Here is a 26324-nt window from a genome sequence, read left to right as displayed (position 1 = left end):
CTAACAGGGGAGCAAGGGAAGAAAATAACTGAACTAAAGACAAAAAAAAAACAGACTGAAAAAAGCACGGACTGCGGAGAATGGGACAGCACGGCGCGGCAGTCAGCTGCCGAGCTTAGCTCCGTGAGAGAAACACAGAGCGGCGCGGCTCCCACAGAGACTGCAGCCCAGGCTCTCGATCCAAAAGCACTCGACTCAGACTCAGACAAGGACTTGGTGATGAAAATAACACAAATAAGGAGAAGACAAAACACGGAGAGGCAGCAAAGAGTTAACAAGAAGAGTAAATCTAAGAACAAAAAATGACAATCAGGAATAAACAATGGCAACCGTCACCTCATTTAATGCCCGAAGGCTACGCAAGAAAAAGGAAAAGACTGAGTGGATGGGAGGCAGGGCCGGCCCTAGCACATTTGGCGCTCTAGGCAAGCTTCACTCCTGGCGTCCTGGCGCCCACACCAAAAAAAATATTTTTTCAAAACGATTTTCCAAGAAAACTCATAAAATTCGTTCTTACTTTGTCGAAGTTGCTTGGATACACATACTCTAACCATAAGCCTCAATGTGCTAGCATGTTCTGAAAACACCAAGGAGCCAACCGAAAAATTAGCCAAAAATCGTAAAAATGGAAAGGGTGCTGACCCTTTCCGTTTTTACGATTTTTGGCTAATTTTACCCAAATGTTAGATCTTTTTGTTTAATGTCAAACTATTGGTTTGAGATATATGTTACGGGTCCCAAGTTTGATACCAAAGCAACTAAGTATATCTGTAGAATTCAACATGAATGCAGCAGCAGTAACGACACAGGGCCTTCAGTTCGTCATCCGGACTGCATCTTATTCAAATTAAACACAATTTCAAGTACAAGCATTTCTCTGAGTGTAACTGCATGTTAAAGTGCATTTTATTAGTAATAATCTTAAATTACTGTTAAAGTAATTAAATACAATATTTTGGGCAGTACCACATATAGAAGAGGGCGCAAAAAACTCTGCCAAGCCAAAATTATATATTTTTTTTTTTTGCTGGACGCAGTTTTGGCGCCCCCCTCTGAGTGGCGCCCTAGGCAACCGGTTGCCATGTCGCCTGTAGGAAAGACCGGCCCTGCCTAAACTGCCACCTGCTGCTTTAGAGCAGCGTTCTCAGCAGCCAGATGTGCATCGAGCTGCTTCTTCTGGTCACTATTTATTCTTGTTGAATCATCGAGTCTTGCAGCCTAATCTGCCTCCTGCTTTACAGCAGTGATCTCAGCAGAGTGATTTCATCCGACTGCATTTGTCCAAGAGACTGAAAGAAACAAATATAGATATAACAGGTAAATACACAGTCCCATCCTAACGTCAGATATATTCAAACAGATCTTCTCCATGTTTGATGAAAGCAGTTGATCCAATTTGGGAAAAGTTCTTGTAAAGTAGTTTTGCTGTGAAGCGCTTGTCTGCTGACTGTCGTCTGTCGCGGTTTGAGGAAGTTGTCAGAGAGAAGGTTCTCGTGCAACTGAGGTCTACTAATGGTGTGATTGGACTCATGAGAGGTGTTGTTCCTTTATATATAAGGCAATTGTACCTGTTGCTCTTTTATATGTCAAATAATCAAATAACCTATGGTATCAAAAGATCCAATAATCTATGTGACATGACAGCATCATAGGATCAAATAATCTAAGGATTTAATCTTTGAATAGATTTGAGCAGTGTTACGTAATATATATATTATATATAATATAAATAATAACAATAACAAAAATAAAACAAATATTTCTTATAATTATTCTGATGTTAATATGTAACATCATCTCTCTGTGTACTTTAGCTTAATTAAGTTTCAATTGATAATTTAAATAGATTTCCCTTCAAATCTATCTATGGCCTCAGATGATCTGCTGATTTGTTCTGAGAGAAAAATGTTTCCTCACAAACGGATAACGGCTCTAATGTCACATGACTGTTTGGGATCATGTGATGCTGATGTAGAACCTTTTCTCTGATGAACTGAAGTGACAGGACTGGATCTGATCGTCACAAAGTGAGGTCTATATACGCTGTTCACTTCGGCTGCACCGATACCTGCGTCAGGTATTTGTCTTCCGCTCGCAGCGATCGCCGGGTTGTCGCCAGATGCGGAAGCGCCGCACAACTCTCTGGAACGGAAAGGACGCGCACAGGTTTTCTCGGGGCTGCGCCTCGCGCTCTGCACCGAGGGTTTCGGCGCATCGATCGGGGAAACCCACTGGGAAATGATTTAAAGCGATATTAATGTAGTGGTTCTAAAAGGTTTAGGGTGACAGTTGAATGTCAATTGGGTTAGCCGCACATATCCAGAATAAACGGGACGGGAGGCTGTGATTTCAGAAATATACAATTGATTTAATACGTGCAAATGATTTTAAAGACTGATCCAACAGCACTGGATCATGTGCAAAGGTGGAAGTACTGGCCTGGACTTGATACAAATAACATAATTAAAAAGGGAGAAGTTAAAGGCTCCAGACCCAATTCAACAAAGTTAAAATATCATGCATTAAACAACCATAGCACGCTTTAAGAATCCTACGCAAACGTTGAGATTTATAAAAAAAAACTTGCCGGGGGAATTTGCGTATTTCCACGCAAGCTCTGACCCATGCGTATACAAACGTTTTGGAGACGGGAAAGTGGCGACACAGACGTGAGGTGGTGAACTGAAGCCAGATTATTGATCCACTTCATCATTTACATTAAAACCAACAGCTTAGTTTTGCTCGAGCGACAAATCTGTTCCACTCGAACCTTTTAATTAAATAATATATGGAACAACTCACAGCAAATTACGTTCAGATTAGATTAAACCGCGGAGTTAAGGAGCTGAGTCATTAACAGGTTTCAATAATATCTTCTAACACTGTGCGTGTATCAATAATTCACTGCAGTGAACGTGACTGAGCCATCAGGTGCACAGAGCGCACAGAGGGACCCAGCGCGCAGAACGCAGATCGCGCAGAGCTGCGGGTGAGAGAAGAAGTGGCTGCAGCCGATTGACGCTCTGCTGCATGAGGAGGAGGAGGATGGGGCACGGCGGGGGCTTGTGTGCTGCCGAACATCCGCCTGGAATTAATCACCTCCCCGAGTTTTAGAGGTTTTCTTCTTTCTACCGAGTCCGGACGCCGAAAGGCGGAAAACAGCAGAGAGAGGGTTCCACCGTCCCAGGAGAAGAGAGGGGAGAGCTGGGATATGTCACAACGGGACTTAGCTAAAGAGGAGACAATGTGAGAGCAAACAAAGTGTATGTTTTTACTCTGCAAATTAGCAACGATTCTCATCTACTATTCGAAACGCTTCGTCAACATGTCGCGCGATGGCGCTGCAGATGTTGTGTGGGGTCAACTCCACCGACTGAGAATCCAAACGAGTAAGAACGCATCACTCGCCCGACGGTCACTCTCATCGTTGACAAGTGAGTAAGTTGTTTATCGTTAACTGCAAATGAAACTTAAAGCAAAACTCAGCTCCATGAAAGTGATTCATCAATACGACAGTCTGCATTTATTGATTATTCAAATTCTATTTGCACACGCTGCTCGTTGAATTACAACCCTCCACTGTGCATGTCTCCATCACGTGCACAGATAATTGCCAGCATCGTGCACACTACAGCAGGGCTAATAAGGTCTGCTGTAGGTAATAATAGGTAATAGTAGGTGTTCAGGTAAGTTTCGAAAATATATTAGCATGCTGATTGAGGATTATTCATCTGTTCATCTAGCCTATTTCTATTCAATTAACCATCATTTGTCAAATATTTTTAAAGTAGATTCCAATTGGCCATCTATTTTTATCTCTGGCATTGCTGTAGTGTTTTTACATCTTTTTTCTCATCTTATTCTACAGAACAATGCCACGTGCACAGTTCAGCCCAGCCAATGTAGAAGGACAGGCTGTGTACATTTGCAAATACTGTGCAAAGACCTATGTGAAGAATGACACAAAGATGCAGAAGCATGTAGTCAAGTGCCCAAAGTTTCCTCAGGGCTCAAATCAGCCTATGACAAAACAAAATGTTCATATTTATGTCTGTATATGACAAGGTAAATACAGTTAGTATAAATTACCCACACAATTTCCAGTTTATTCCCGTTAATTCCCGTATGTTCCTGTTAATTCCCATGGAAAGTTTCCAACTTTGAATATTCCCGGAATTTTTCAACCCTAATCCTGATCACTATTTGCAGCTGCAAGTTTTTAATAACTGTTAATTAGTCCATAGGTGTTTTATAGCAACCTAGGTTTTGTCTGTTTCCCCTCAGATGGCTCTATCTGTGATGTTGCTGACACTTTGCGCTGCCTCCAGGTTCACTGCCCGGCAGCTGTATGAAGCCGCACATCTGTATGAACAAGCTCTAACCACTCGTCCTTTGTTGTCTTTCCCAGCAGAGACAGGACGAGGACGCATCATGCCGCTGGATTCAAGTTTAGCGAGTAAAAACTATGACCTGGACTACGACTCCCTGCAGCCGTATTTCCACTCTGACAACGAGGATGACGCGGTGAACCAGAGCATCGTCTGCGGCGCTGACTCCATCATCATCCAGGACTGCATGTGGAGCGGCTTCTCCGCCGCGGCCAAGCTGGAGAAGGTGGTGTCCGAGCGGCTCGCCTCCCTGCACGCCGCGCGCAAGGACCTGGGGCCGGACACACCGCCCAACAGCAGCAGCTGTAGTGAATCAGGTGGGTGGTGAACGTCTCGCCGTGCAGGCCCACCCCTCTGTGCTGCTTCCCTCTGAGCGTGCATGTGGCTGTGCATCACACACACACACATCTCCATCACAACCGCTGATGAGGAGGAGCAGAGCCTCAGTATTGTTTTGATGCATGCAGTCTGCAGACAGGCGGTAGAGCCATGCTGCCATGTCATGTTGTAGACAGCTGTAAGATCAGCAAGATGCATGTTAAGCAATCCACTCCTATGCGGGGTAGGGTTAGCCCCCCCCCCCACTGCTGTGACATACATTTAAGTCAGGAATGCTGGTGCTGGAGCAGAGTGTTTCTTTTTTCTTTTTTTTTTGCAGAGGATGAGAATGGAGACGAGGATCATGATGAGGAGGAAGAGGCGGACCAGGAGGAAGAGGAGGGGATTGACGTGGTCCCAGTGGAGAAGAGGCAGGCGGTGAAACGGTGCTACCCAAGTCCGCTGGAGACAAGGCCCCCCAGCCCGCTCGTGCTGAAGAGGTTTGACGTCTCCACCCACAAGCATGATTACACTGCCCATCCATCCATGAGGCAGGAGCAGCCGGCTGTCAGGAGGCTGAAGCTGGAGAGCAGCAGCAGCAGCAGCAGCAGCAGCAGCAGTGGTGGAGGAGGAGGTGGAGGCAGCGGCGGCCACAGCAGGGTCCTCAAACAGACCAGCAGCATCCGCAAGTGTCTGAGCCCCCGGACGTCAGACACCGAGGACAATGACAAGAGAAGGATTGGAGGAGCCTTTCGGGAGCGCCAGAGGAGGCTGAAGCTCAAGTTGAGCCTTGTCGCGCTGCGGGACGAGATCCCCGAGGTGGCCAACAACAAGAAGGCGGCGAAGTCGGTGATCCTGAAGAAGGCGACAGAGTGTATCTACAGCATGCAGTCAGATGAGCAGAGACTCCTCACACACAAAGAGCAGCTGCGGAGGAGAAGTGAACTTTTAAAGCAGAGACTGGCACAGATGCAGGGCTGCCGTGCTTGAAGTCTGAATCAAGACTTTTTGGCCTTTTGTCTTTTATGCAAGTTCCAGACTTGGGGGTTGTACAGTTCTTGTTGCATGGAAATTAAAAAACGGATCAAGTTGTTTTGAAATCTCGTTTGATTTCGAAGTTAAAACTGCCTCAATAGATATTATAGGTGGATTCAATGTTTAAAAGTTTATTTTTATTAATAAAATATTAAAAATAGGGCCGTCTCGTTGGGGGTCCAAACTAAAATATACATTTTTATATATAATTTATATTTCCTAAGAAAATTTATTTTTGGATCTCAATTGTCTGGATGTTCAGACCCAGTGTTTGCTTTTATCCATTATGTGCATAGATTATTTTTGAAATATAAAAAATGTTTCCTCTTGAAATTGTGTCCTTGTTCTTGCAGTGAAAACACACACACACACACACACACACACATTCCATCACAGGTTCTGCTATGAGTAGATGTAGGTTCAAAATAGCTCAAGGTACATGTTGGAGGTGGAGTGTGGGTACAACAGAGAGAGGAGACAAACCACCTCAATGATAAAAGCATCATGAATGACGTCCACTTCTGATTAACAGGTTAATGTGGTGATGCAGTTTTGATGCAGGGTCTCGAAGACCATCAGGTCATTCGGCCACCTTACCTGTTTTTAGAAGAGCCTGTTAATAAAGGCATTGCATTATAATAAACAACCATATCCCTCCTTTGTTTCCTGGTTAATTTATTCAGATACAAAATAAATATACCAGAAACAGTTGAAACGTATTTGGTGTTACACAAAACTAATGTCTCACAGGATTTACCTCTTGACCATTGAGAGCTTCAGGTCACTGGACTAAAATAGCTTGTATGACAGATCTGTCAAATCATTTGAAGTCAAGTCTCAGATTCATAAGAACACAGATGTAGTGTTTGAAAGATAAATAGGTTGCTTTCTTAAGTGCAGAGTCATGATAGAACTCAAATAATATAGGATTTTATCAAAATAAACAAGTTTACATTTTTTAAAGAGTCAAATAAACCTTCCTCCTCGAACTTAGCTGCTGTGTCTGATTCTGATCAATGATCACTTCATGTCATGTTTAATATGAAACACAACATAATTGTGGTGCAGGAAAGTTGAACAGGTTTTTTTAAAGTTGCATTCATAAGTGCAGCATCATAATAAAACCCAATGTATGATATTAACTACTCAAACCAAACCAGGTGAAGTTCACATTCTTAGTTTAAACATACCTGCTGCTTTGATTCTGATCATTAATCACTTCATGCTACGTCTCAGATGAAATTTGCAGCAAAGTAAAACATGTTGGTTTACAGTTACATTTATCAGTGCAGCATCTTCATGAAAATCAAAAATTGTAAAAATAATATATGAAATAAAGATACCAGGCTGAACCTACATCCCTAAACCTTCCTGCTCCAACACACCTGCTGCTTCTGATCAATAATCAATTAATTCCGTTGCAGCATCTTGATAAAACTCAAATATTACATGAACTCAATCATAAATATCAAGTATTATTATAAGTATACTTCTGATTGTGATCACTTTAGGTCATGTCTCATGTAAAAGGTTGAACTTCTGCTTGATGATTTGGATCTCATTGGAGACTTTGCTCTCATCTAAGTGAGGAGAAACGATGAGGAGAAAGGATGAGGAGAAATGATGAGGAGAAACGATCAGGAGAAACGATGAGGAGAAAGGATGAGGAGAAACGATCAGGAGAGACGATGAGGAGAAATGATCAGAACAAACGATCAGGAGAAACGATGAGGAGAGACGATTAGGAGAAACGATGAGGAGAAACGATGAGAAGAAACGATGAGGAGAAACGATCAGAACAAACGATCAGGAGAAACGATGAGGAGAATTGATCAGGAGAAACGATGAGGAGAAACGATGAGGAGAAACGATGAGGAGAAACGATCAGGAGAAACGATGAGGAGAAACGATGAGGAGAAACGATGAGGAGAAACGATCAGGAGAAACGATGCTCCATGGTGCTGGTAGTTCTAGAGTCCCTGTGCATCCTCCTCTGCTTGTATAAGGGTGACCTAGATCTTCATTTCCTATGGATGAGCTGTTCATTCAGGGATTTCTCTTTTTCCAACTGTTGTTGGGTCTCCAGCAGGTCATTGCAGGCCTGGACTCTCCACCCTTGTTCATATTGAGCGTTGTCCCTCTCGTAGTTCATCAGGTCTTTCAGATGTATGATCTCTTTTTTTTGCCCTGGTACTCATTCCTGGTGTATCAATATTTCTCTCTCTCTCTCTCTTTTCAGAATTCAACCTGAATCGTGACATGGTGGGACAACTTGCTCTTTCTTCCTGGGGTTGAATCAGGTTGAATCAGCAGTAATCTTGCTGTTTGATTCTGTCGTTGAGCAGATGCCTGATATTGTTTATCAAAAATCTTTCTCTCTCAAAGCTGTGAGATGCTCAGAATGATCAAACGCTGGTTTATAGGCAATGATTAAGTCAAGAGCTGCATGACACATCAAAGACACACAATGTCTTTAATCTTAGAGTATTCAATTCTTCTTTGATGTTGTTTGCATTGTTTACATTCTAAACAAAAATCTGTAATTCAAATTTAAACATTTAAAGATGCTTCCCTTTTAATATTGAAAACATGGTTAATTGATCCTTAAGTGATTGACAGGCCTAGCAAACCTTACACACCGTTTTTATCAATGATCAATTGAAATGTTGATGTCACTCCTTGTTTTGCTGAGATCAGCTTCTTCTTCAGTGACTCTATAACAAGTGTGCTGCATCAAAATACACATCCATATATTTACACCTCAACTCTCTGTGAGGTGCACTGAGCTCTGAGTCAGGCCAAAGTGCAGATGACCTACAGTCAGCCCAGTATCTGAAGGCATCCTGTACAGACAGAGATGAAGCACTAACTAACTGCTTTTAAGCTTTACCCCCCGTTTATTTCATAATATGTATTTGATAATTAATATCCAATATTATACTAAATCAGAATTGGACGTCATTCATGATGCTTTTATCATGGAGGTGGTTTGTCTCCTCTCTCTGTTGTACCCACACTCCACCTCCAACATGTACCTTGAGCTTGTGTGTGTGTGTGTTTTCACTGCAAGAACAAGGACACAAATTCAAGAGGGACATTTTTTATATTTCAAAAAGAAGCTATGAACAAAATAAAAAAAATCAAACACTGGGTCTGAACATCCAGACAATTGAGATCCAAAAAATTAATTTTTAGGAAATATAAATTATATATAAAAACATAAACATTTATATTTTAGTTTGGACCCCCAAAAGGACGGCCCTATTTTAAATTTTTTATTAATAAAAATAAACTTTGAAATATTTAATCGACCAATAACTTATATTGAGGCAGTTTTAACTTCGAAATCAAATGAGATTTCAAAACAGCATTTGGATGCAACAAGAACTGTACACCCCCCAAGTCTTGAACTTGCCTAAAAAACAAAAGGCCAAAAAGTCTTGATTCAGACTTCAAGCACGGCAGCCCTGCATCTGTGCCAGTCTCTGCTTTAAAAGTTCACTTCTCCTCCGCAGCTGCTCTTTGTGTGTGAGGAGTCTCTGCTCGTCTGACTGCATGCTGTAGATACACTCTGTCGCCTTCTTCAGGATCACCGACTTCGCCGCCTTCTTGTTGTTGGCCACCTCGGGGATCTCGTCGCGCAGCGCGACAAGGCTCAACTTGAGCTTCAGCCTCCTCTGGCGCTCCCGAAAGGCTCCTCCAATCCTTCTCTTGTCATTGTCCTCGGTGTCTGACGTCCGGGGGCTCAGACACTTGCGGATGCTGCTGGTCTGTTTGAGGACCCTGCTGTGGCCGCCGCTGCCTCCACCTCCTCCTCCACCACTGCTGCTGCTGCTGCTGCTGCTGCTGCTGCTCTCCAGCTTCAGCCTCCTGACAGCCGGCTGCTTCTGCCTCATGGATGGATGGGCAGTGTAATCATGCTTGTGGGTGGAGATGTCAAACCTCTTCAGCACGAGCGGGCTGGGGGGCCTTGTCTCCAGCGGACTTGGGTAGCACCGTTTCACCGCCTGCCTCTTCTCCACTGGGACCACGTCAATCCCCTCCTCTTCCTCCTGGTCCGCGTCTTCCTCCTCATCATGATCCTCGTCTCCATTTTCATCCTCTGCAAAAGAAAAAGAAAAAAGAAACACTCTGCTCCAGAACCAGCATTCCTGACTGAAATGTATGTCACAGCAGTGGGGGGGGGGGGGGGGGGCTAACCCTAGGAGTGGATTGCTTAACATGCATCTTGCTGATCTTACAGCTGTCTACAACATGACATGGCAGCATGGCTCTACCGCCTGTCTGCAGACAGCATGCATCAAAACAATACTGAGGCTCTGCTCCTCCTCATCAGCGGTTGTGATGGAGATGTGTGTGGGTGTGTGATGCACAGCCACATGCACGCTCAGAGGGAAGCAGCACAGAGGGGTGGGCCTGCACGGCGAGACGTTCACCACCCACCTGATTGACTACAGCTGCTGCTGTTGGGCGGCGTGTCCGGCCCCAGGTCCTTGCTCGGCGGCGTCCCTGCGCCCTGCTTCGGACACGGGAAAACCAAGGAGAAGCCGCTCCACATGCAGTCCTGGATGATGATGGAGTCAGCGACGCAGACGATGCTCTGGTTCACCGCGTCATCCTCATTGTCAGAGTAGAAATACGGCTGCAGGGAGTCGTAGTCCAGGTCATAGTTTTTACTCGCTAAACTTGAATCCAGCGGCATGATGCGTCCTCGTCCTGTCTCTGCTGGGAAAGACAACAAAGGACGAGTGGTTAGAGCTTGTTTATACAGATGTGCGGCTTCATACAGCTGCCGGGCAGTGAACCTGGAGGCAGCGCAAAGTGTCAGCAACATCACAGATAGAGCAATCTGAGGGGAAACAGACAAAACCTAGGTTGCTATAAAACACCTATGAACTAATTAACAGTTATTAACAACTGCAAAAATTGATCAGGATTAGGGTTGAAAAATTCCGGGAATATTCAAAGTTGGAAACTTTCCATAGGAATTAACGGGAATAAACTGGAAGTTGTGTGGGTAATTTATACTAACTGTATTTACCTTGTCATATACAGATATAAATATAAACATTTTGTTTTGTCATAGGCTGATTTGAGCCCTGAGGAAACTTTGGGCACTTGACTACATGCTTCTGCATCTTTGTGTCATTCTTCACATAGGTCTTTGCACAGTATTTGCAAATGTACACAGCCTTTCCTTCTACATTGGCTGGGCTGAAATGTGCACGTGGCTTTGTTCTGTAGAATAAGATGAGAAAAAAGATGTAAAAACACTAAAGCAATGCCAGAGATATAAATAGATGGCCAATTGGAATCTACTTTAAAAATATTTTACAAATGATGGTTAATTGAATAGAAATAGGCTAGATGAACAGATGAATAATCCTCAATCAGCATGCTAATATATTTTCGAAACTTACCTGAACACCTACTATTACCTATTATTACCTACAGCAGACCTTATTAGCCCTGCTGTAGTGTGCACGATGCTGGCAATTATCTGTGCACGTGATGGAGACATGCACAGTGGAGGGTTGTAATTCAACGAGCAGCGTGTGCAAATAGAATTTGAATAATCAATACATGCAGACTGTCGTATTGATGAATCATTTTCATAGAGCTGAGTTTTGCTTTAAGTGTCATTTGCAGTTAACGATAAACAACTTACTCACTTGTCAACGATGAGAGTGACCGTCGGGCGAGTGATGCGTTCTTACTCGTTTGGATTCTCAGTCGGTGGAGTTGACCCCACACAACATCTGCAGCGCCATCGCGCGACATGTTGACGAAGCGTTTCGAATAGTAGATGAGAATCGTTGCTAATTTGCAGAGTAAAAACATACACTTTGTTTGCTCTCACATTGTCTCCTCTTTAGCTAAGTCCCGTTGTGACATATCCCAGCTCTCCCCTCTCTTCTCCTGGGACGGTGGAACCCTCTCTCTGCTGTTTTCCGCCTTTCGGCGTCCGGACTCGGTAGAAAGAAGAAAACCTCTAAAACTCGGGGAGGTGATTAATTCCAGGCGGATGTTCGGCAGCACACAAGCCCCCGCCGTGCCCCATCCTCCTCCTCCTCATGCAGCAGAGCGTCAATCGGCTGCAGCCACTTCTTCTCTCACCCGCAGCTCTGCGCGATCTGCGTTCTGCGCGCTGGGTCCCTCTGTGCGCTCTGTGCACCTGATGGCTCAGTCACGTTCACTGCAGTGAATTATTGATACACGCACAGTGTTAGAAGATATTATTGAAACCTGTTAATGACTCAGCTCCTTAACTCCGCGGTTTAATCTAATCTGAACGTAATTTGCTGTGAGTTGTTCCATATATTATTTAATTAAAAGGTTCGAGTGGAACAGATTTGTCGCTCGAGCAAAACTAAGCTGTTGGTTTTAATGTAAATGATGAAGTGGATCAATAATCTGGCTTCAGTTCACCACCTCACGTCTGTGTCGCCACTTTCCCGTCTCCAAAACGTTTGTATACGCATGGGTCAGAGCTTGCGTGGAAATACGCAAATTCCCCCGGCAAGTTTGTTTTTATAAATCTCAACGTTTGCGTAGGATTCTTAAAGCGTGCTATGGTTGTTTAATGCATGATATTTTAACTTTGTTGAATTGGGTCTGGAGCCTTTAACTTCTCCCTTTTTAATTATGTTATTTGTATCAAGTCCAGGCCAGTACTTCCACCTTTGCACATGATCCAGTGCTGTTGGATCAGTCTTTAATCATTTGCACGTATTAAATCAATTGTATATTTCTGAAATCACAGCCTCCCGTCCCGTTTATTCTGGATATGTGCGGCTAACCCAATTGACATTCAACTGTCACCCTAAACCTTTTAGAACCACTACATTAATATCGCTTTAAATCATTTCCCAGTGGGTTTCCCCGATCGATGCGCCGAAACCCTCGGTGCAGAGCGCGAGGCGCAGCCCCGAGAAAACCTGTGCGCGTCCTTTCCTCTCCAGAGAGTTGTGCGGCGCTTCCGCATCTGGCGACAACCCGGCGATCGCGGCGAGCGGAAGACAAATACCTGACGCAGGTATCGGTGCAGCCGAAGTGAACAGCGTATATAGACCTCATTTGTGACGATCAGATCCAGTCCTGTCACTTCAGTTCATCAGAGAAAAGGTTCTACATCTGCATCACATGATCCCAAACAGTCATGTGACATTAGAGCCGTTATCCGTTTGTGAGGAAACATTTTTCTCTCAGAACAAATCAGCTGATCATCTGAGGCCATACATAGATTTGAAGGGAAATCTATTTAACTTATCAATTGAAACTTAATTAAGCTAAAGTACACAGAGAGATGATGTTATATATTAACATCAGAATAATTATAAGAAATATTTGTTTTATTTTTGTTATTGTTATTATTTATATTATATATAATATATATATTACGTAACACTGCTCAAATCTATTCAAAGATTAAATCCTTAGATTATTTGATCCTATGATGCTGTCATGTCATATAGATTATTGGTTCTTTTGATACCATAGGTTATTTGATTATTTGACATATAAAAGAGCAACAGGTACAATTGCCTTATATATAAAGGAACAACACCTCTCATGAGTCCAATCACACCATTAGTAGACCTCAGTTGCACGAGAACCTTCTCTCTGACAACTTCCTCAAACCAGTCAGCAGACAAGCGCTTCACAGCAAAACTACTTTACAAGAACTTTTCCTACATTGGATCAACTGCTTTCATCAAACATGGAGAAGATCTGTTTGAATATACCTGACGTTAGGATGGGACTGTGTATTTACCTCTTATATCTATATTTGTTTCTTTCAGTCTCTTGGACAAATGCAGTCGAATGAAATCACTCTGCTGAGATCACTGCTGTAAAGCAGGAGGCAGAGCAGGCTGCAAGACTCGATGATTCAACAAGAATAAATAGTGACCAGAAGAAGCAGCTCGTCGCACATCTGGCTGCTGAGAACGCTGCTCTAAAGCAGCAGGTGGCAGAGCAGGCAGGGCCGGTCTTTCCTACAGGCGACATGGCAACCGGTTGCCTAGGGCGCCACTCAGAGGGGGGCGCCAAAAACTGCGTCCAGCAAAAAAAAAAATATAATGTTCTTTTTGGCTAGGCAGAGTTTTTTGCGCCCTCTTCTATATGTGGTACTGCCCAAAATATTGTATTTAATTACTTTAACAGTAATTTAAGATTATTCCTAATAAAATGCACTTTAACATGCAGTTACACTCAGAGAAATGCTTGTACTTGAAATTGTGTTTAATTTGAATAAGATGCAGTCCGGATGAGGAACTGAAGGCTCCATGTCGTTACTGCTGCTGCATTCATGTTGAATTCTACAGACATACTTAGTTGCTTTGGTATCAATCTTGGGACCCGTAACATATATCTCCAACCAATAGTTTGACATTAAAAAAAAAGATCTAACATTTGGGTAAAATTAGCCAAAAATCGTAAAAACGGAAAGGGTAGTGGCTCCTTGGTGTTTTCAGAACATGCTAGCACATTGAGGCTTATGGTTAGAGTATGTGTATCCAAGCAACTTCGACAATGAAAGAAATAATTTTATCAGTTTTCTTGGAAAATCGTTTTTAAAAAATATGTTTTTTGGTGGGTGGGTGGGGGGGGGGGGGGGGGGCGCTAGGAGTGACGCTTGCCTAGAGCGCCAAATGTGCTAGGGCCGGCCCTGCCTCCCATCCACTCCTTCTCGATCTCCCTCATACACTCCTCATCCCAGTGTGTTTTCCTGTACACATAATATGCCATATTTGATAAATTCCGATATTTGTTGTTCTTAGATTTACTCTTCTTGTTAACTCTTTGCTGCCTCTCCGTGTTTTGTCTTCTCCTTATTTGTGTTATTTTCATCACCAAGTCTTTGTCTGAGTCTGAGTCGAGTGCTTTTGGATCGAGAGCCTGGGCTGCAGTCTCTGTAGGAGCCGCGCCGCTCTGTGTTTCTCTCACGGAGCTAAGCTCGGCAGCTGACTGCCGCGCCGTGCTGTCCCGTTCTCCGCAGTCCGTGCTATTTTCGTTCTGTTTTTTTGTCTTTAGTTCAGTTATTTGCTTCCCTTGCTCCCCTGTTAGCAAGCTGACTCCCAGCTCTGCACTTTCCTCCGCTCCTTTGTTTTCTCCTCCTCCCTCCCGCTTCGCACCATCCGCCTCCTCTTCCTGCGCGCACTCCATTTCCTCCTCCTCTTCACCTGTGCTCTCCTCGCTCAGACTGACCTCCTCACTGTCCCCAGACACATCTTGAACCTCCCCTGTTTCACTTTTGTTGCACACACACTCCAATTTATTTAAACACAGGCTGCATTTAGTATTGTTCTGGGCATTCCCTTAGTATATGTCCCGGCTGTATACACATCCTGCATACTCTAATTTGCTTGTGGTGAATTACTCTAAAGTATTCCGCACCCAGCGCAGTATTGAATCTGGCTGAGTACGGCAGTGATTGGACCTGATTATTGAATTTTAGCTTGAGGAATCTTGTCCCGTCCGCCACGTTGGTACTCGGACCACATCCTCCTCTTGATCGGTGACACAGCCTAATAATATTTTGCATAAAAACGTCGTTTTTAAGGTTACATTCGTGTATAATTTAAGCTTGTGTAAATACAGTTACAATACTTAGAAAATAAAAATATAAATACATTTTTGTTGTTTTCTGGAATTAAAACAGTCAAATGTAAATCCCATTTGGAGTTTCAGGGGCAAAAAGCATTGTAGCCGAATCCAGTACAATTTAAGTAAATAGGAACTCCTTCAAACGAATAAAATCCATTTGGGAAAACACTTTTAAACTACAAAGGATTTCATTAGTCAAGTTATTCTATTTTGTTGTCGGTTTGCTTTAATGTCACAGTGTCATTGATTTCTATGATGTCTAAGATTCCTCTGATTTCTATGCCTATACCAAATGTACCGGTTGCAAAGCTGAAATATTTGTACACTCAGAGGAGAAGAGAGTGGGTGTTTTGCCTTGGCCGAAAAAGGTAAAGATTACACCATGATGTAAGAAACCATCCATTGGCAATGACATTACTTTTCTTCATACTTATACTATTTTTATTATGTGTGCATAATGATGTATATAATATTTTATTATTAAGTATTAAGTAGCCCCTAATGAAATGTGAAGTGTGTTTGAAATAGAAGTAAATCTGTAAAGATGAATGTCACAGCCCGGCTCACGACTGTGACAATGAGGGAGACGACACGGGTGAACTGTTACTATTTCAGGATATTTATTTAACAGAATAAATTATAAGCAACAACCAAAGTCTCCAAAAACAAAACAGAAGGGTGCTGGCCAGAGCACACCTGGCCGAAATGTGCTCTGATTGTCGCTGATTTCCACTCCCCCTACAGTTCTGGGGAAGAAAGAACAGGGACACCTAGTGTCCAGGTGAGGGTGGAAGGGGTCGTCACATCAATACGTTCAGAGAGATACTGAGATGCCTGTGTTCAGCACCTCACTGACTAACTACATACTGGATATCATAGATTTTTACTGAATATATTTAGAGACTTTTCAAAGTAAATTCCAACATTTACACTGTTTTAAATTTAAAAAGTTGAGTCAAGAATTTTCACTGTTTACAATTGTTCAAAGTAAATTCCAACATTTTCACTGTAGAATACACCATTTCAGGATACTTCAAAGTAGACGCAGACAACTGGTCACATCGAAAGAGCGTGACAGCGCAGGAGAAACAGGGACCTGTCCCTCAACATGAGATAAACTCAGTCGGCGAACTTCCAGCTCCATTCGTTTAATAACCCCATGAGTCACATCCTGGAATTTTGTCTCAATTACTCCAATTTCCACCAGATTATCACGAGGATCCTCCCGACATTCTCCTTTAAACGTTTATCCCCGATATCCATCTTGAAATGATCAGCAATTTGAATTAATTGATCCCGCGAACAGCGGTCTAATAACTCCTCTGACGGAGCACTCAGAAACTCATCCACAGTAGCCATGACTGAAAAACACAGCTAACCTGCCTGAATATTAACATTTAACTCTGTGCACCGGCGGTCACACTCCTAAAGCTGTACACAGCAACACGTCACTGCAGCGCTGTCCGGCTGACTGCCTAACCAGAAACTGAGTCTCCAGGTGCTAGTTGTGGTGGGTATGTATGCACTGAATCCCGCAAACCCGGCGAAGCAACCAAACTGGCGACTCCACCTGCAGCCTCGGACGTGCTCCCGAGACAACTGCTCGAACCACTTTCACATCACACTACCAAACCCCAACGAACTCCAAAGGGAGTCCGCCCTTTAGCCTAACCGGGACAGAACAGCAGCCACTAACGACAGTACGCGCTCACTCTAGTTAAACGACACCAGGAAACACCCGGCACAGCAACACGGAGAAACAAGCCAACACACAACAGCGTCAGTTCACTTACCCGAACATCTCCCACACAAACTACGCCGCTCAGTCACAAAAACATGAGGCGCACAGCTGACTTGGTGTGTGACGTCACACTACGCTCACACATTACCTGATCACAGGTCTCATTCACAAAAAAAATCGCCTTCTCCGCCTATCCAGTCTTTCACAAACGTGGAGGAAAAGCGTGCACCGGACGAGCCCCCATTTGCCCACGACTGTGGCAAGGAGGGAGACGACACGGGTGAACTGTGGCTCTATTAGAATATTTATTAATGGAACAAACAACAAACCAAAGTCTCCATGAAGAAAACCGAAAAGGCTGCTGGCGTCCGGGAGAACCAACCTCGTCCCGTAGGTGGCGCAAGACGAATCTAGCAAGTGTTTTACAGGGCAGAGCACACCTGGCCAAGATGTGCTCTGATTGTCGCTGATGCCCACTCCACCTGTAGTTCTGGGAACGGAAGAACAGCGACACCTAGTGTCCAGGTGAGAAGGGGTCGTCCCAATGAATAAAGTCTGTTTGCATGGTTAAAATGACATGTTTACACGCTGCAATTTACACAAACACTTTCACATACTGCACACGTGTGTACATTCTGGATAAACACAGTGTTTGTTGACACTAAAGCCTTAAATTTTAATATGAATGTGTTATTGGCTATAAAAGTCTGAGAAGACTTGATCTATTGATCAATAGGTAACATATAATGACAAGTTAACAGAGATTTCTCCGGACGGGTCAAACAGTTTTTCAGAAACGTTTGTCAAGTTGAATGATTATTTACACAAATAATTATTATCATAATATACAGAAACATGTATCCTAGTGTTAATATGATGAGCACAACTTGGTATTTACTAAGTAGAGAAAAGCAAATTCCAGTAAAGCTTAAACATTTTCTGGAAAATAATTTATATAAACTTTGACTTTTTGTATCAAATGAGACAAATGTGCCCCAATTTTAATCTTGTAATGATAATGAACAATTCCCGAGTCAACACCACCATCAAGAAGCTGGTGGTCAGCGGGACCCTGGTCCAGACCAAGGGAACCGGGGCCACTGGCTCGTTCAAGATGAGCAAGAAAGAGGCAGTGAAGAAGGCCGCTCCCAAAGCGAAGAAGCCCGCCGCCAAGAAACCCGCAGTGGCTAAAAAGCCCAAGTCGGCGGGAGCCATGAAGCCAGCAGCCGCTAAAAAGTCCCCGAAGAAGGTGGCTAAACCAGCAGCGGCCAAGAAGCCCACCAAGAGCCCCAAGAAAATGGCGAAGAGCCCCAAGAAAGTGGCGAAGACTCCCAAGAAGGTGGCGAAGAGCCCCAAGAAGGTGGTGAAAAAGACGCCTGAGCCAAGAAGTGCCCCGCGAAGAAGGTCACCAAACCCAAAGCGAAGAAGACAGCAGCCAAGAAGAAGTGATCTGTCCTCACTGTGAAACATGTCCATCCTGGTAAAAGGCTCTTTTAAGAGCCACACACGTCTTTCCACAAAGAGCTGTTTCCTCTTCATTCATCACCACTGTCAATAAATATGTAGAGACAGAGTTCTTAACTACAGGGAGTCTAGATAGATTGAGCAATATTAGATGTCATCTTACAATGTTCAGATTAAGAAGTTAGTAAATATCAAAACATCAAATATTATAAAACATAGCTTTAAACTCTGAAGGAGTAGCGTACTCCTACCTACACACATGCATCATGTAACATGATGTTCAGCAATATCGCCATTACTTCATATACCATACTTTTTAAACATTAGAAATATAATTACAAAACAGCACTGATTATTCTGCACTCTGAGTAGATTTTTTTATGAACACCAGAAGAATCTCAATCCTGTAATTCTGAATGCTGAGATGGCGAGCAGAACCCAGACCGTGGATGCAGTGTGGCCAACTGTATGATCCAGATTGAACCTGATCGTTTATCCAGAAGACATCAGACCCCAGTACTGCCCGTCAGGTAGACAGGTAGTACTGAGTTTAGAGACATAAAGACCCGGACCAGAACGGAACCAGTGAATCTTCAAGCACACACTACACTGGGAACTGAATATATACACACACATTGAAAGGACAGTTATTTTATGAGAATACATCATTTATTGTGTTTGTATTATGTTATACTGTTTTATATTGTGATTGTTTGGTTGATTGTTCAATAAATTGGTAATTTGTTCAACTTGTTCTTTGACATAAACGAGTACTCAACAATTATATATATATATATATACCACTTGCCTGGGTCTAGTACTAGAAAAAAGCACTAAATAAATATCGACCTAGATTCCTATGTATGTATATATATATATATATTTATATGATATAAATAATAACAATAATAAACAAATATTTCTTATAATTACCCTAATGGTAATAAGTTATATCATCTCTTTTATATGTAAGTCAATCTTACGTGCTGTTCTTTCATATTTAGTCAATTGAACCTGTTGCTCCTTTATAAGTAAGTCAAATAATCAAATAACCTATGGTATCAAAGGAGCCAATTATCTATGTGACATGACAGCATCATAGGATCAAATTATCTAAGGATATGATCTTTGAATTGATTTGAACAGTGTTACGTAATATATATATATATATATATATATATATATATATTATATATAATATAAATAATAACAATAATAAAACAAATATTTCACAATCACTCTCACTCCTCCATTTCTTAATATAGCAGCTCCCCTCATGTTCCCATCGCCATTGTTTGTATACACATCTCCCATCTATTCATTCTGCACTTCTCTCATTTGGATTTCAATTCACTGTGTTCCTTGTAAACATATGTTATGTTGGGACATGGTTTTTGTGCAAACCACAGGCCTCCTTTCAGTCAAACTTGTTACAAACATGCTGCATGTGCTGGAGTGGACTCAATCCCCCAAGATGCAACAGGTTCCATTGATCTTTGAAAGTCAAGGAACTCAGTCTCCCAGAGGATGTAACAGGATGCTGCATGTCCTGGGGTCTGGGCAATGTCACACAAAGGTGTCAAGAACCACCAGAGTCAACTCCTATTGGTCACTCTGGTCCAAAACCTGTGAGGTCACCGGGGCCAATATAAGGAGAGGTCTCCCCAAGATCTTCCTCTTTCTCCAATCCTCCTGAGGGCGGAAGGCTGCTACAGCTCTGATCCAGCTTCCTTCTCTATCCAACCCACAACCGGAGGTCAGAGGTGCAGCTCCCCTGCCCCCACTTCAAGGAAATCTCCTCGCCCTTCAAGCTCTACCAAACTCCTGGTAGCGACGCGATGTCCTGCAGGAAAACCTCAACCAGCATCTGAGCACAAGGCTCGACAGAATGCAGAACTCTACGACCACAAAGCCAGGAGACGTCACAGAACTGCAAACTGAACAGCAACTTTCTTTTCCTCGTTCCCTCGGACTGGTAACATAATCTGGGCTTAATAATTATTCATTCTAAGCAAGACTGTTTACTCAATTCAGTGTGTTTACAAGTTTGATATATGCTGGGACGTTGTAGGCATAAGTTAAATGAAGGTTAATAGTTAGGCTCGCCACAGGCTTTGTCCCTGACTATCATTATCTGATTAACATCCACACAGACACGCATAGTATCTCACCTAGTTAAACCTTCCCCCTGTGCCGTACAGCAACGGCCGTAAAGCAACCTCAGAAGAAGGGGGGGGGGGGGGGGGGGGCTCTTATCTTAGGGAACATTCTTTAAAGCATGCTAATTTACATTCACACACACACTCACACACCTCCTAGTTAGTTAGTTTGATTGTTTAGTAATTTGTGAATTTTGCCAACTGTTAAGAACTCCATACCCTTCATTGTTCATTATATAATCTTTAATGGTAAAACATTGAGATTTCTAATTGAACTAGATCTAAATGAGACTGATCTTAATCAATAAATTGGCTATCTTTTCCCTTCTATGAAGGGTGGTGCCCCGCGAGAACTTTAACCAATTAAAGTTATGATTTAATATTAATATTTTAAATATTAATGTTTTACATTTTATTTTGATAACCAAATTTATTGAGTGCCTAAAGGCACACCATTGTATGGTAACACTTTTTACGTACTATTGCACAACATCATAATTACTCATCCCATATATCTGATTGTATTTTGTTTTTCAGCCTCTGGTATTTAATGAAATTAGTGTTAGCATTATTAGTATTCTTGTTTTCAATCTTTATTCTTATTCTTACTTTTCTCATTTATCCTCATTTGCCTCTCTGTGTTCTGTCTTTTCCTTATTGGTGTTACTTTTTCCATTAATTCCATGTCTGTTTCAGATCCTGGCGACATAGATGTTGCCTAGGGATGTTCAGCGATATCGTTATTACTTTATAAACCATACTTTTTAAAGAGTCTGCCTTAGTTGTTATATTTATCGTATTACCTCGTGTCTTTCCTTGCTAACTAGAAAAGTGACAGTTGCCTAGAAAAATGACAATTCCGGCCTCACATCATGAAACCATACTGTGCTGTAGTAACCTCAGGCAGCCAACAGATGGAGCTGCTCTCCAAATGATGTGAACCTGAGTAAAGTCCACTACCAGAAGAACTCCCCTCCATGTTCTGTCTGAAGCTTTGTTTTCCAGTAGCTCAGCTTCTCCTGCTTTATTGCAGCTACTTGTTTGAGTCATAGAAATGAGCTCTGTAGCTGCATCAACTTGATCAGTGGCTGTCATTAAACTAAAGTATTGATGACCTGTCATCAGACACTGCAACCCCTACAGAGGGAAAGTTACGAGGTTAAATTTATTAACAGGGAGAAGAGGGTTTTTCCAGGTGATATTTTATTCAGTTTCATGATTTAAACACTAAGTACATTTTTCAGCGTATAATTTAAATATACTATCTCAAGACCAACATTACAACCTTAGCTCACCTGATGAGGCCAAAGCTATTTGAGTTCACTGAAGACGACCCTGAGAAGCGGTCGAAAGCCCAGAAAACAAGTGGAGCTCTTTGAACTGATCCAGAGTCCTGCTCCTCTGGGGAACAAAAGAGTGATTGTTTATGACTACATTACTATCATATGATAGTTTGTAAGATGTTTAACCAATAGCTATCTTTACTTCTCACCCTATATTTGCATAATGACAAATGTAAAGAGGCTGAAAATTACATTAAATCTGTTCTACCCACACTAGTTTCTATTTCATTAGGAAGATAGTATGTGTTGTACTGCATTCATACCGTCCATCATGAGCGATGTATGCAATGGATCCATGAACCTTAGATGTACTGCAATTTGAAGTGTGTATCTTTTATATTTAAACTTCCATATGAGTGATGGTTTCCTCACCAGATGACACAAACATCTGACACAGAATGAACGATACCAATGAATACATATTGAATGCTAGTGGCCTGCAGAGGGTGGTGAAAACTGCCCAACACATCACTGGTTCCTCACTCCCCACCATTGAAGGCTGTCCAGAGCAAGAGATATCTGCGGGGGCTCGCAGCATCGTCAAGGGCAGCTCACACCCCAGCCACAGACTGTTTGCCCTCCTCCCTTCTGGGAGACGCTACAGGGTCCTCCGTTCCCGGACCAGCAGGTCCAGGAACAGCTTCATCCCTGTGGCTGTCACCCTGCTAAACTCTGCACCACAGTAAAAGCAGCTGCCCCGCACCACACACACCTCCTCCAGTGACTATACTTCCCTCCTCCACCCTGGCTTGGACTGCCACCCACCGTCCTCCAACCATTAAACATTTGAACATTTGCACTAGACTGCTACTTTTTTTTTTTTTACTACTGTATAATCCCACCAATAGTGTATTCATATTCATATATATTGATCTTGCTCATAGTATATTCATCGTTCTTATATAATAAAATACCTCTTAATACTGCTCTATTACATATATATTTCTTACTGTACATATCTTGTGTATTTACAAATTTTACTTCACATTTTCAGTTAAAATTTGCACATTACTTTTACTGCCTTTATTGCACTTCTGGTTATATATAAGCACTTCTACTGTGCAATGACAATAAAGTTGAATCTAATAATGACTTGTGCGTGTGCTTTAAATTGATGGGTGATATGAGGAGTTTTGTTCTTCAGAGGTGAGTGTGTGGCTCTTAAAAGAGCCTTTGTGTCGTTGGTTTCCAGCAACTTTGCTTTACTTGGACTTGGGGGCCTTCTCGGTCTTCTTGGGCAGAAGAACAGCCTGGATGTTGGGCAGCACGCCGCCCTGAGCGATGGTCACTCCGCCCAGGAGTTTGTTGAGCTCCTCGTCGTTGTGGACGGCCAGCTGCAGGTGGCGGGGGATGATACGGCTCTTCTTGTTGTCGCGGGCGGCGTTTCCAGCCAGCTCCAGGATCTCAGCGGTGAGGTACTCCAGCACAGCCGCCAGGTAGACGGGGGCGCCGGCACCAACGCGATGTGCGTAGTTGCCTTTACGCAGCAGTCTGTGAACACGACCGACGGGGAACTGGAGCCCAGCGCGGGAAGAGCGAGTCTTTGCCTTCGCTCTGGCCTTTCCGCCGGTTTTGCCTCTGCCTGACATTATGGATGTAGATTGTTTCCTAACACACGTCAAAATAAACTGCGGTGGAGAGCATGATCACTCCCCTATATATACGCGGATCGCGCGGGACGGTTCATGCCAGACCAACCAGAATAGAAGCCTCTAGCAGAGCAGCGAGGGATGGTCGACACTTTTGTCGAACAAGCAGACAGTACCCGAGGAGGAGCCTATCCCCGATCTGAAGCAGCGTCACCAATTCAGGGCTGGCTTCGCGGTTTAAAAGCAGAGTGTCTCTCTACAGCTTCACTCTTTCTCCCGATCGCAGAGAAAAGCAACAAAATGGCAAGAACCAAGCAGACCGCCCGTAAATCCACCGGAGGCAAAGCCCCCAGGAAGCAGCTGGCCACCAAGGCTGCGCGTAAGAGCGCCCCGGCCACCGGCGGCGTGAAGAAGCCTCACCGTTACAGGCCCGGTACCGTGGCTCTGAGAGAGATCCGTCGCTACCAGAAATCGACGGAGCTGCTGATCCGCAAGCTGCCCTTCCAGCGCCTGGTGAGAGAAATCGCTCAGGACTTCAAGACCGACCTGCCATCCACGCCAAGAGGGTTACCATCATGCCCAAGGACATCCAGCTGGCCCGCCGCATCCGCGGAGAGAGAGCTTAAACTGCTGCTGCTCCACTGACCATAACAACGGCTCTTTTAAGAGCCACTTCACTGTACTCAAGACAAAACTCCTTTGTTGCCCTGCTCGTTATAGACCGTTAATACATATAATACACTAAAGAATTGACTTCAGAGTTCAAAGTTCATATCACCATTGAAGTATAATAAATGAATTACTTTCTGTAAAGTAACTAAAGTATGTTAAAGGATATCTTTCGACAGATTTAAATATGTATCTATTCTAGTTTTACAACATTAACTGAACAGCAAAAAGAGAGTAGCATTTCATAATACTACATGAAGACAAGTTTACAGTAAAATATTTGTTACATTATTAGCTCTGCAAATAATACACGTTGGAAAGTATGCAAGCTAAGACCTGGCCTGCTATAAATCTAATCATTAATATTGCTACTTCACTTCACCTTAATCCAAACCATGGTCAGAGCTGCAATGAAATAAAGTATTTATTTGAAATGAGATGACCTAGCCTTTTCTGAGAAACAGATCTACTCGGTACAAACATTTATTAAACAGCACAAGTTATTTAAAATGTTGTCCCTGGTAAAACACTCCAACTGTTTGGAAAGACAAACGTCCCCCAGGGATTGGAGCTCATATACACAGCCGTGAACATAATTGTTAAGATTAAGATTCATTTATTTACTAGTCCCAAACACATGCACAGACATACAAAGGCACACTCATGCAGGTAGGGAAATTTAATCTTTGCCCTTGACAGAGCACTGAGTGAACATGTGTGGCGCTCGGGGAGCAAATGTTGGGGGAGTAAGGTGCCTTTGTTAAGGGGCACTAGACAGGGTAGGGAGACTCTTGGATTTTTGGACAGATCAATCCAGGTGCGTCTTTTTGTTGTCTCTCCGTGGAGTCGACCCAGAGACCTTCTCTGCCCATAATCCAAGTTTCTGCCACTAGACCACCGCCTCTCCCCGTTGTAACAGTTGCAGTACAGTCATTCATCAACAGGACATTTATACCCCACTGATATAGACTCGGAGGGAAAAGATGAAGTACTACTGAATGCTGTAAAGACATGTCACTAGTATCAGGCTGCTATCCTCTCACTGCAATTACATTCGCATTGATGCATCTTACAAACAGAAACATTGATTTCCAAGGCAACCATATCATTGTCCTTTCCCCACTCATTTCTCTCCTAAAAAAGTTCAAAAGCACCACAGCTCCACCAAAACCTGTTTCCCAGCTGCTTCAAATGTTTGTTCAGAAAAACTGGGTGAAAAAAAGCACCTACTGATGATCCCTTCGTAATAAAATCAAGTAATTGTGCAGGCAGCAAACACTCTGCTGAAGGCCGAGGCTCCTGGTGAAGTTGAGCCAGACTTCCTATCAGAGTCAATATTCACTTCAAGCAAGGATTAAATTAATATTGTGGCACATTTCTCTCATTTAACGCAAAAAGTCAACAGGTTGTATCATTTAGTTTGTAGAATATGTTTTTTGCTTTACTGGAATATGCTTTGTCTCTGCTGTCTGATGTGGTAAATACCAACTTTGGCTTTTCACATTAACACTAGGAGAGATGTTTGTGTATTTTATTTTCATCATTATTTGTATAAAATAATCATTAAAACATGAAAAATGTTTTATAAAAACTATTTGTCTGGTGAGTGTTAGATCTCAGTCAACCTGTCCATGTGTTACCAAACAAATATTCATATTAAAAATGAAGGCTTTAGTGTCAACAAACACACTGTTTCCAGAATGTACACACTTGTGAAGTATTTGAAAGTGTTTTTGTAGATTGCTGTGGGTAAATAGTAGCATGTCAAAATATGATTTTAACCATTCAAAAATACCTTATTAATGTAGTACTTCATGAAAAACTTGAAATTTACCATTAAATTGCATTTTTTTCTGTCATCATTTATTTAAAATTATACTTATTACAATTTGAGGATAATCAATCAATCAATCAATCAAATTTTATTTGTATAGCCCATATTCACAAATTACAATTCATCTCATAGGGCTTTAACAGGGTGTGACATCCTCTGTCCTTAACCCTCAGCA

The 26324-nt window shown here is 42.7% G+C and overlaps 3 protein-coding genes across 3 annotated transcripts in view; 2 read left to right on the top strand and 1 right to left on the bottom strand.

Annotated features, from left to right (window-relative positions):
• The window catches only part of LOC133933439 (zinc finger protein 260-like), a 627571-nt gene that overhangs the window by 14410 nt on the left and 586837 nt on the right, over positions 1 to 26324 (top strand). The window lies entirely within an intron of this gene.
• LOC133933462 (histone H4-like) overlaps positions 1 to 26324 on the bottom strand; it is a 556161-nt gene that overhangs the window by 165630 nt on the left and 364207 nt on the right. Inside the window, exons 2-3 of the mRNA XM_062380582.1 lie at positions 16990 to 17010; positions 3574 to 3589 (exon numbers count right to left, since the gene is read on the bottom strand). Coding sequence (XP_062236566.1) covers positions 3574 to 3589; positions 16990 to 17010 — 37 coding nt within the window. The remainder of the gene's footprint in view (positions 1 to 3573; positions 3590 to 16989; positions 17011 to 26324) is intronic.
• LOC133933456 (transcriptional regulator Myc-like) lies at positions 4422 to 5779 on the top strand. Its single transcript, XM_062380571.1, has 2 exons — positions 4422 to 4705; positions 5047 to 5779. Exons 1-2 carry the CDS (start codon positions 4432 to 4434, stop codon positions 5694 to 5696), a joined length of 924 nt encoding a protein of 307 aa, XP_062236555.1. The 5' UTR covers positions 4422 to 4431; the 3' UTR covers positions 5697 to 5779.

Source organism: Platichthys flesus, chromosome 22 (assembly GCF_949316205.1).
Source record: "Platichthys flesus chromosome 22, fPlaFle2.1, whole genome shotgun sequence".
Taxonomy (NCBI): Eukaryota; Metazoa; Chordata; class Actinopteri; order Pleuronectiformes; family Pleuronectidae; genus Platichthys; species Platichthys flesus.
This window is presented reverse-complemented; position numbering and strand designations above follow the sequence as displayed.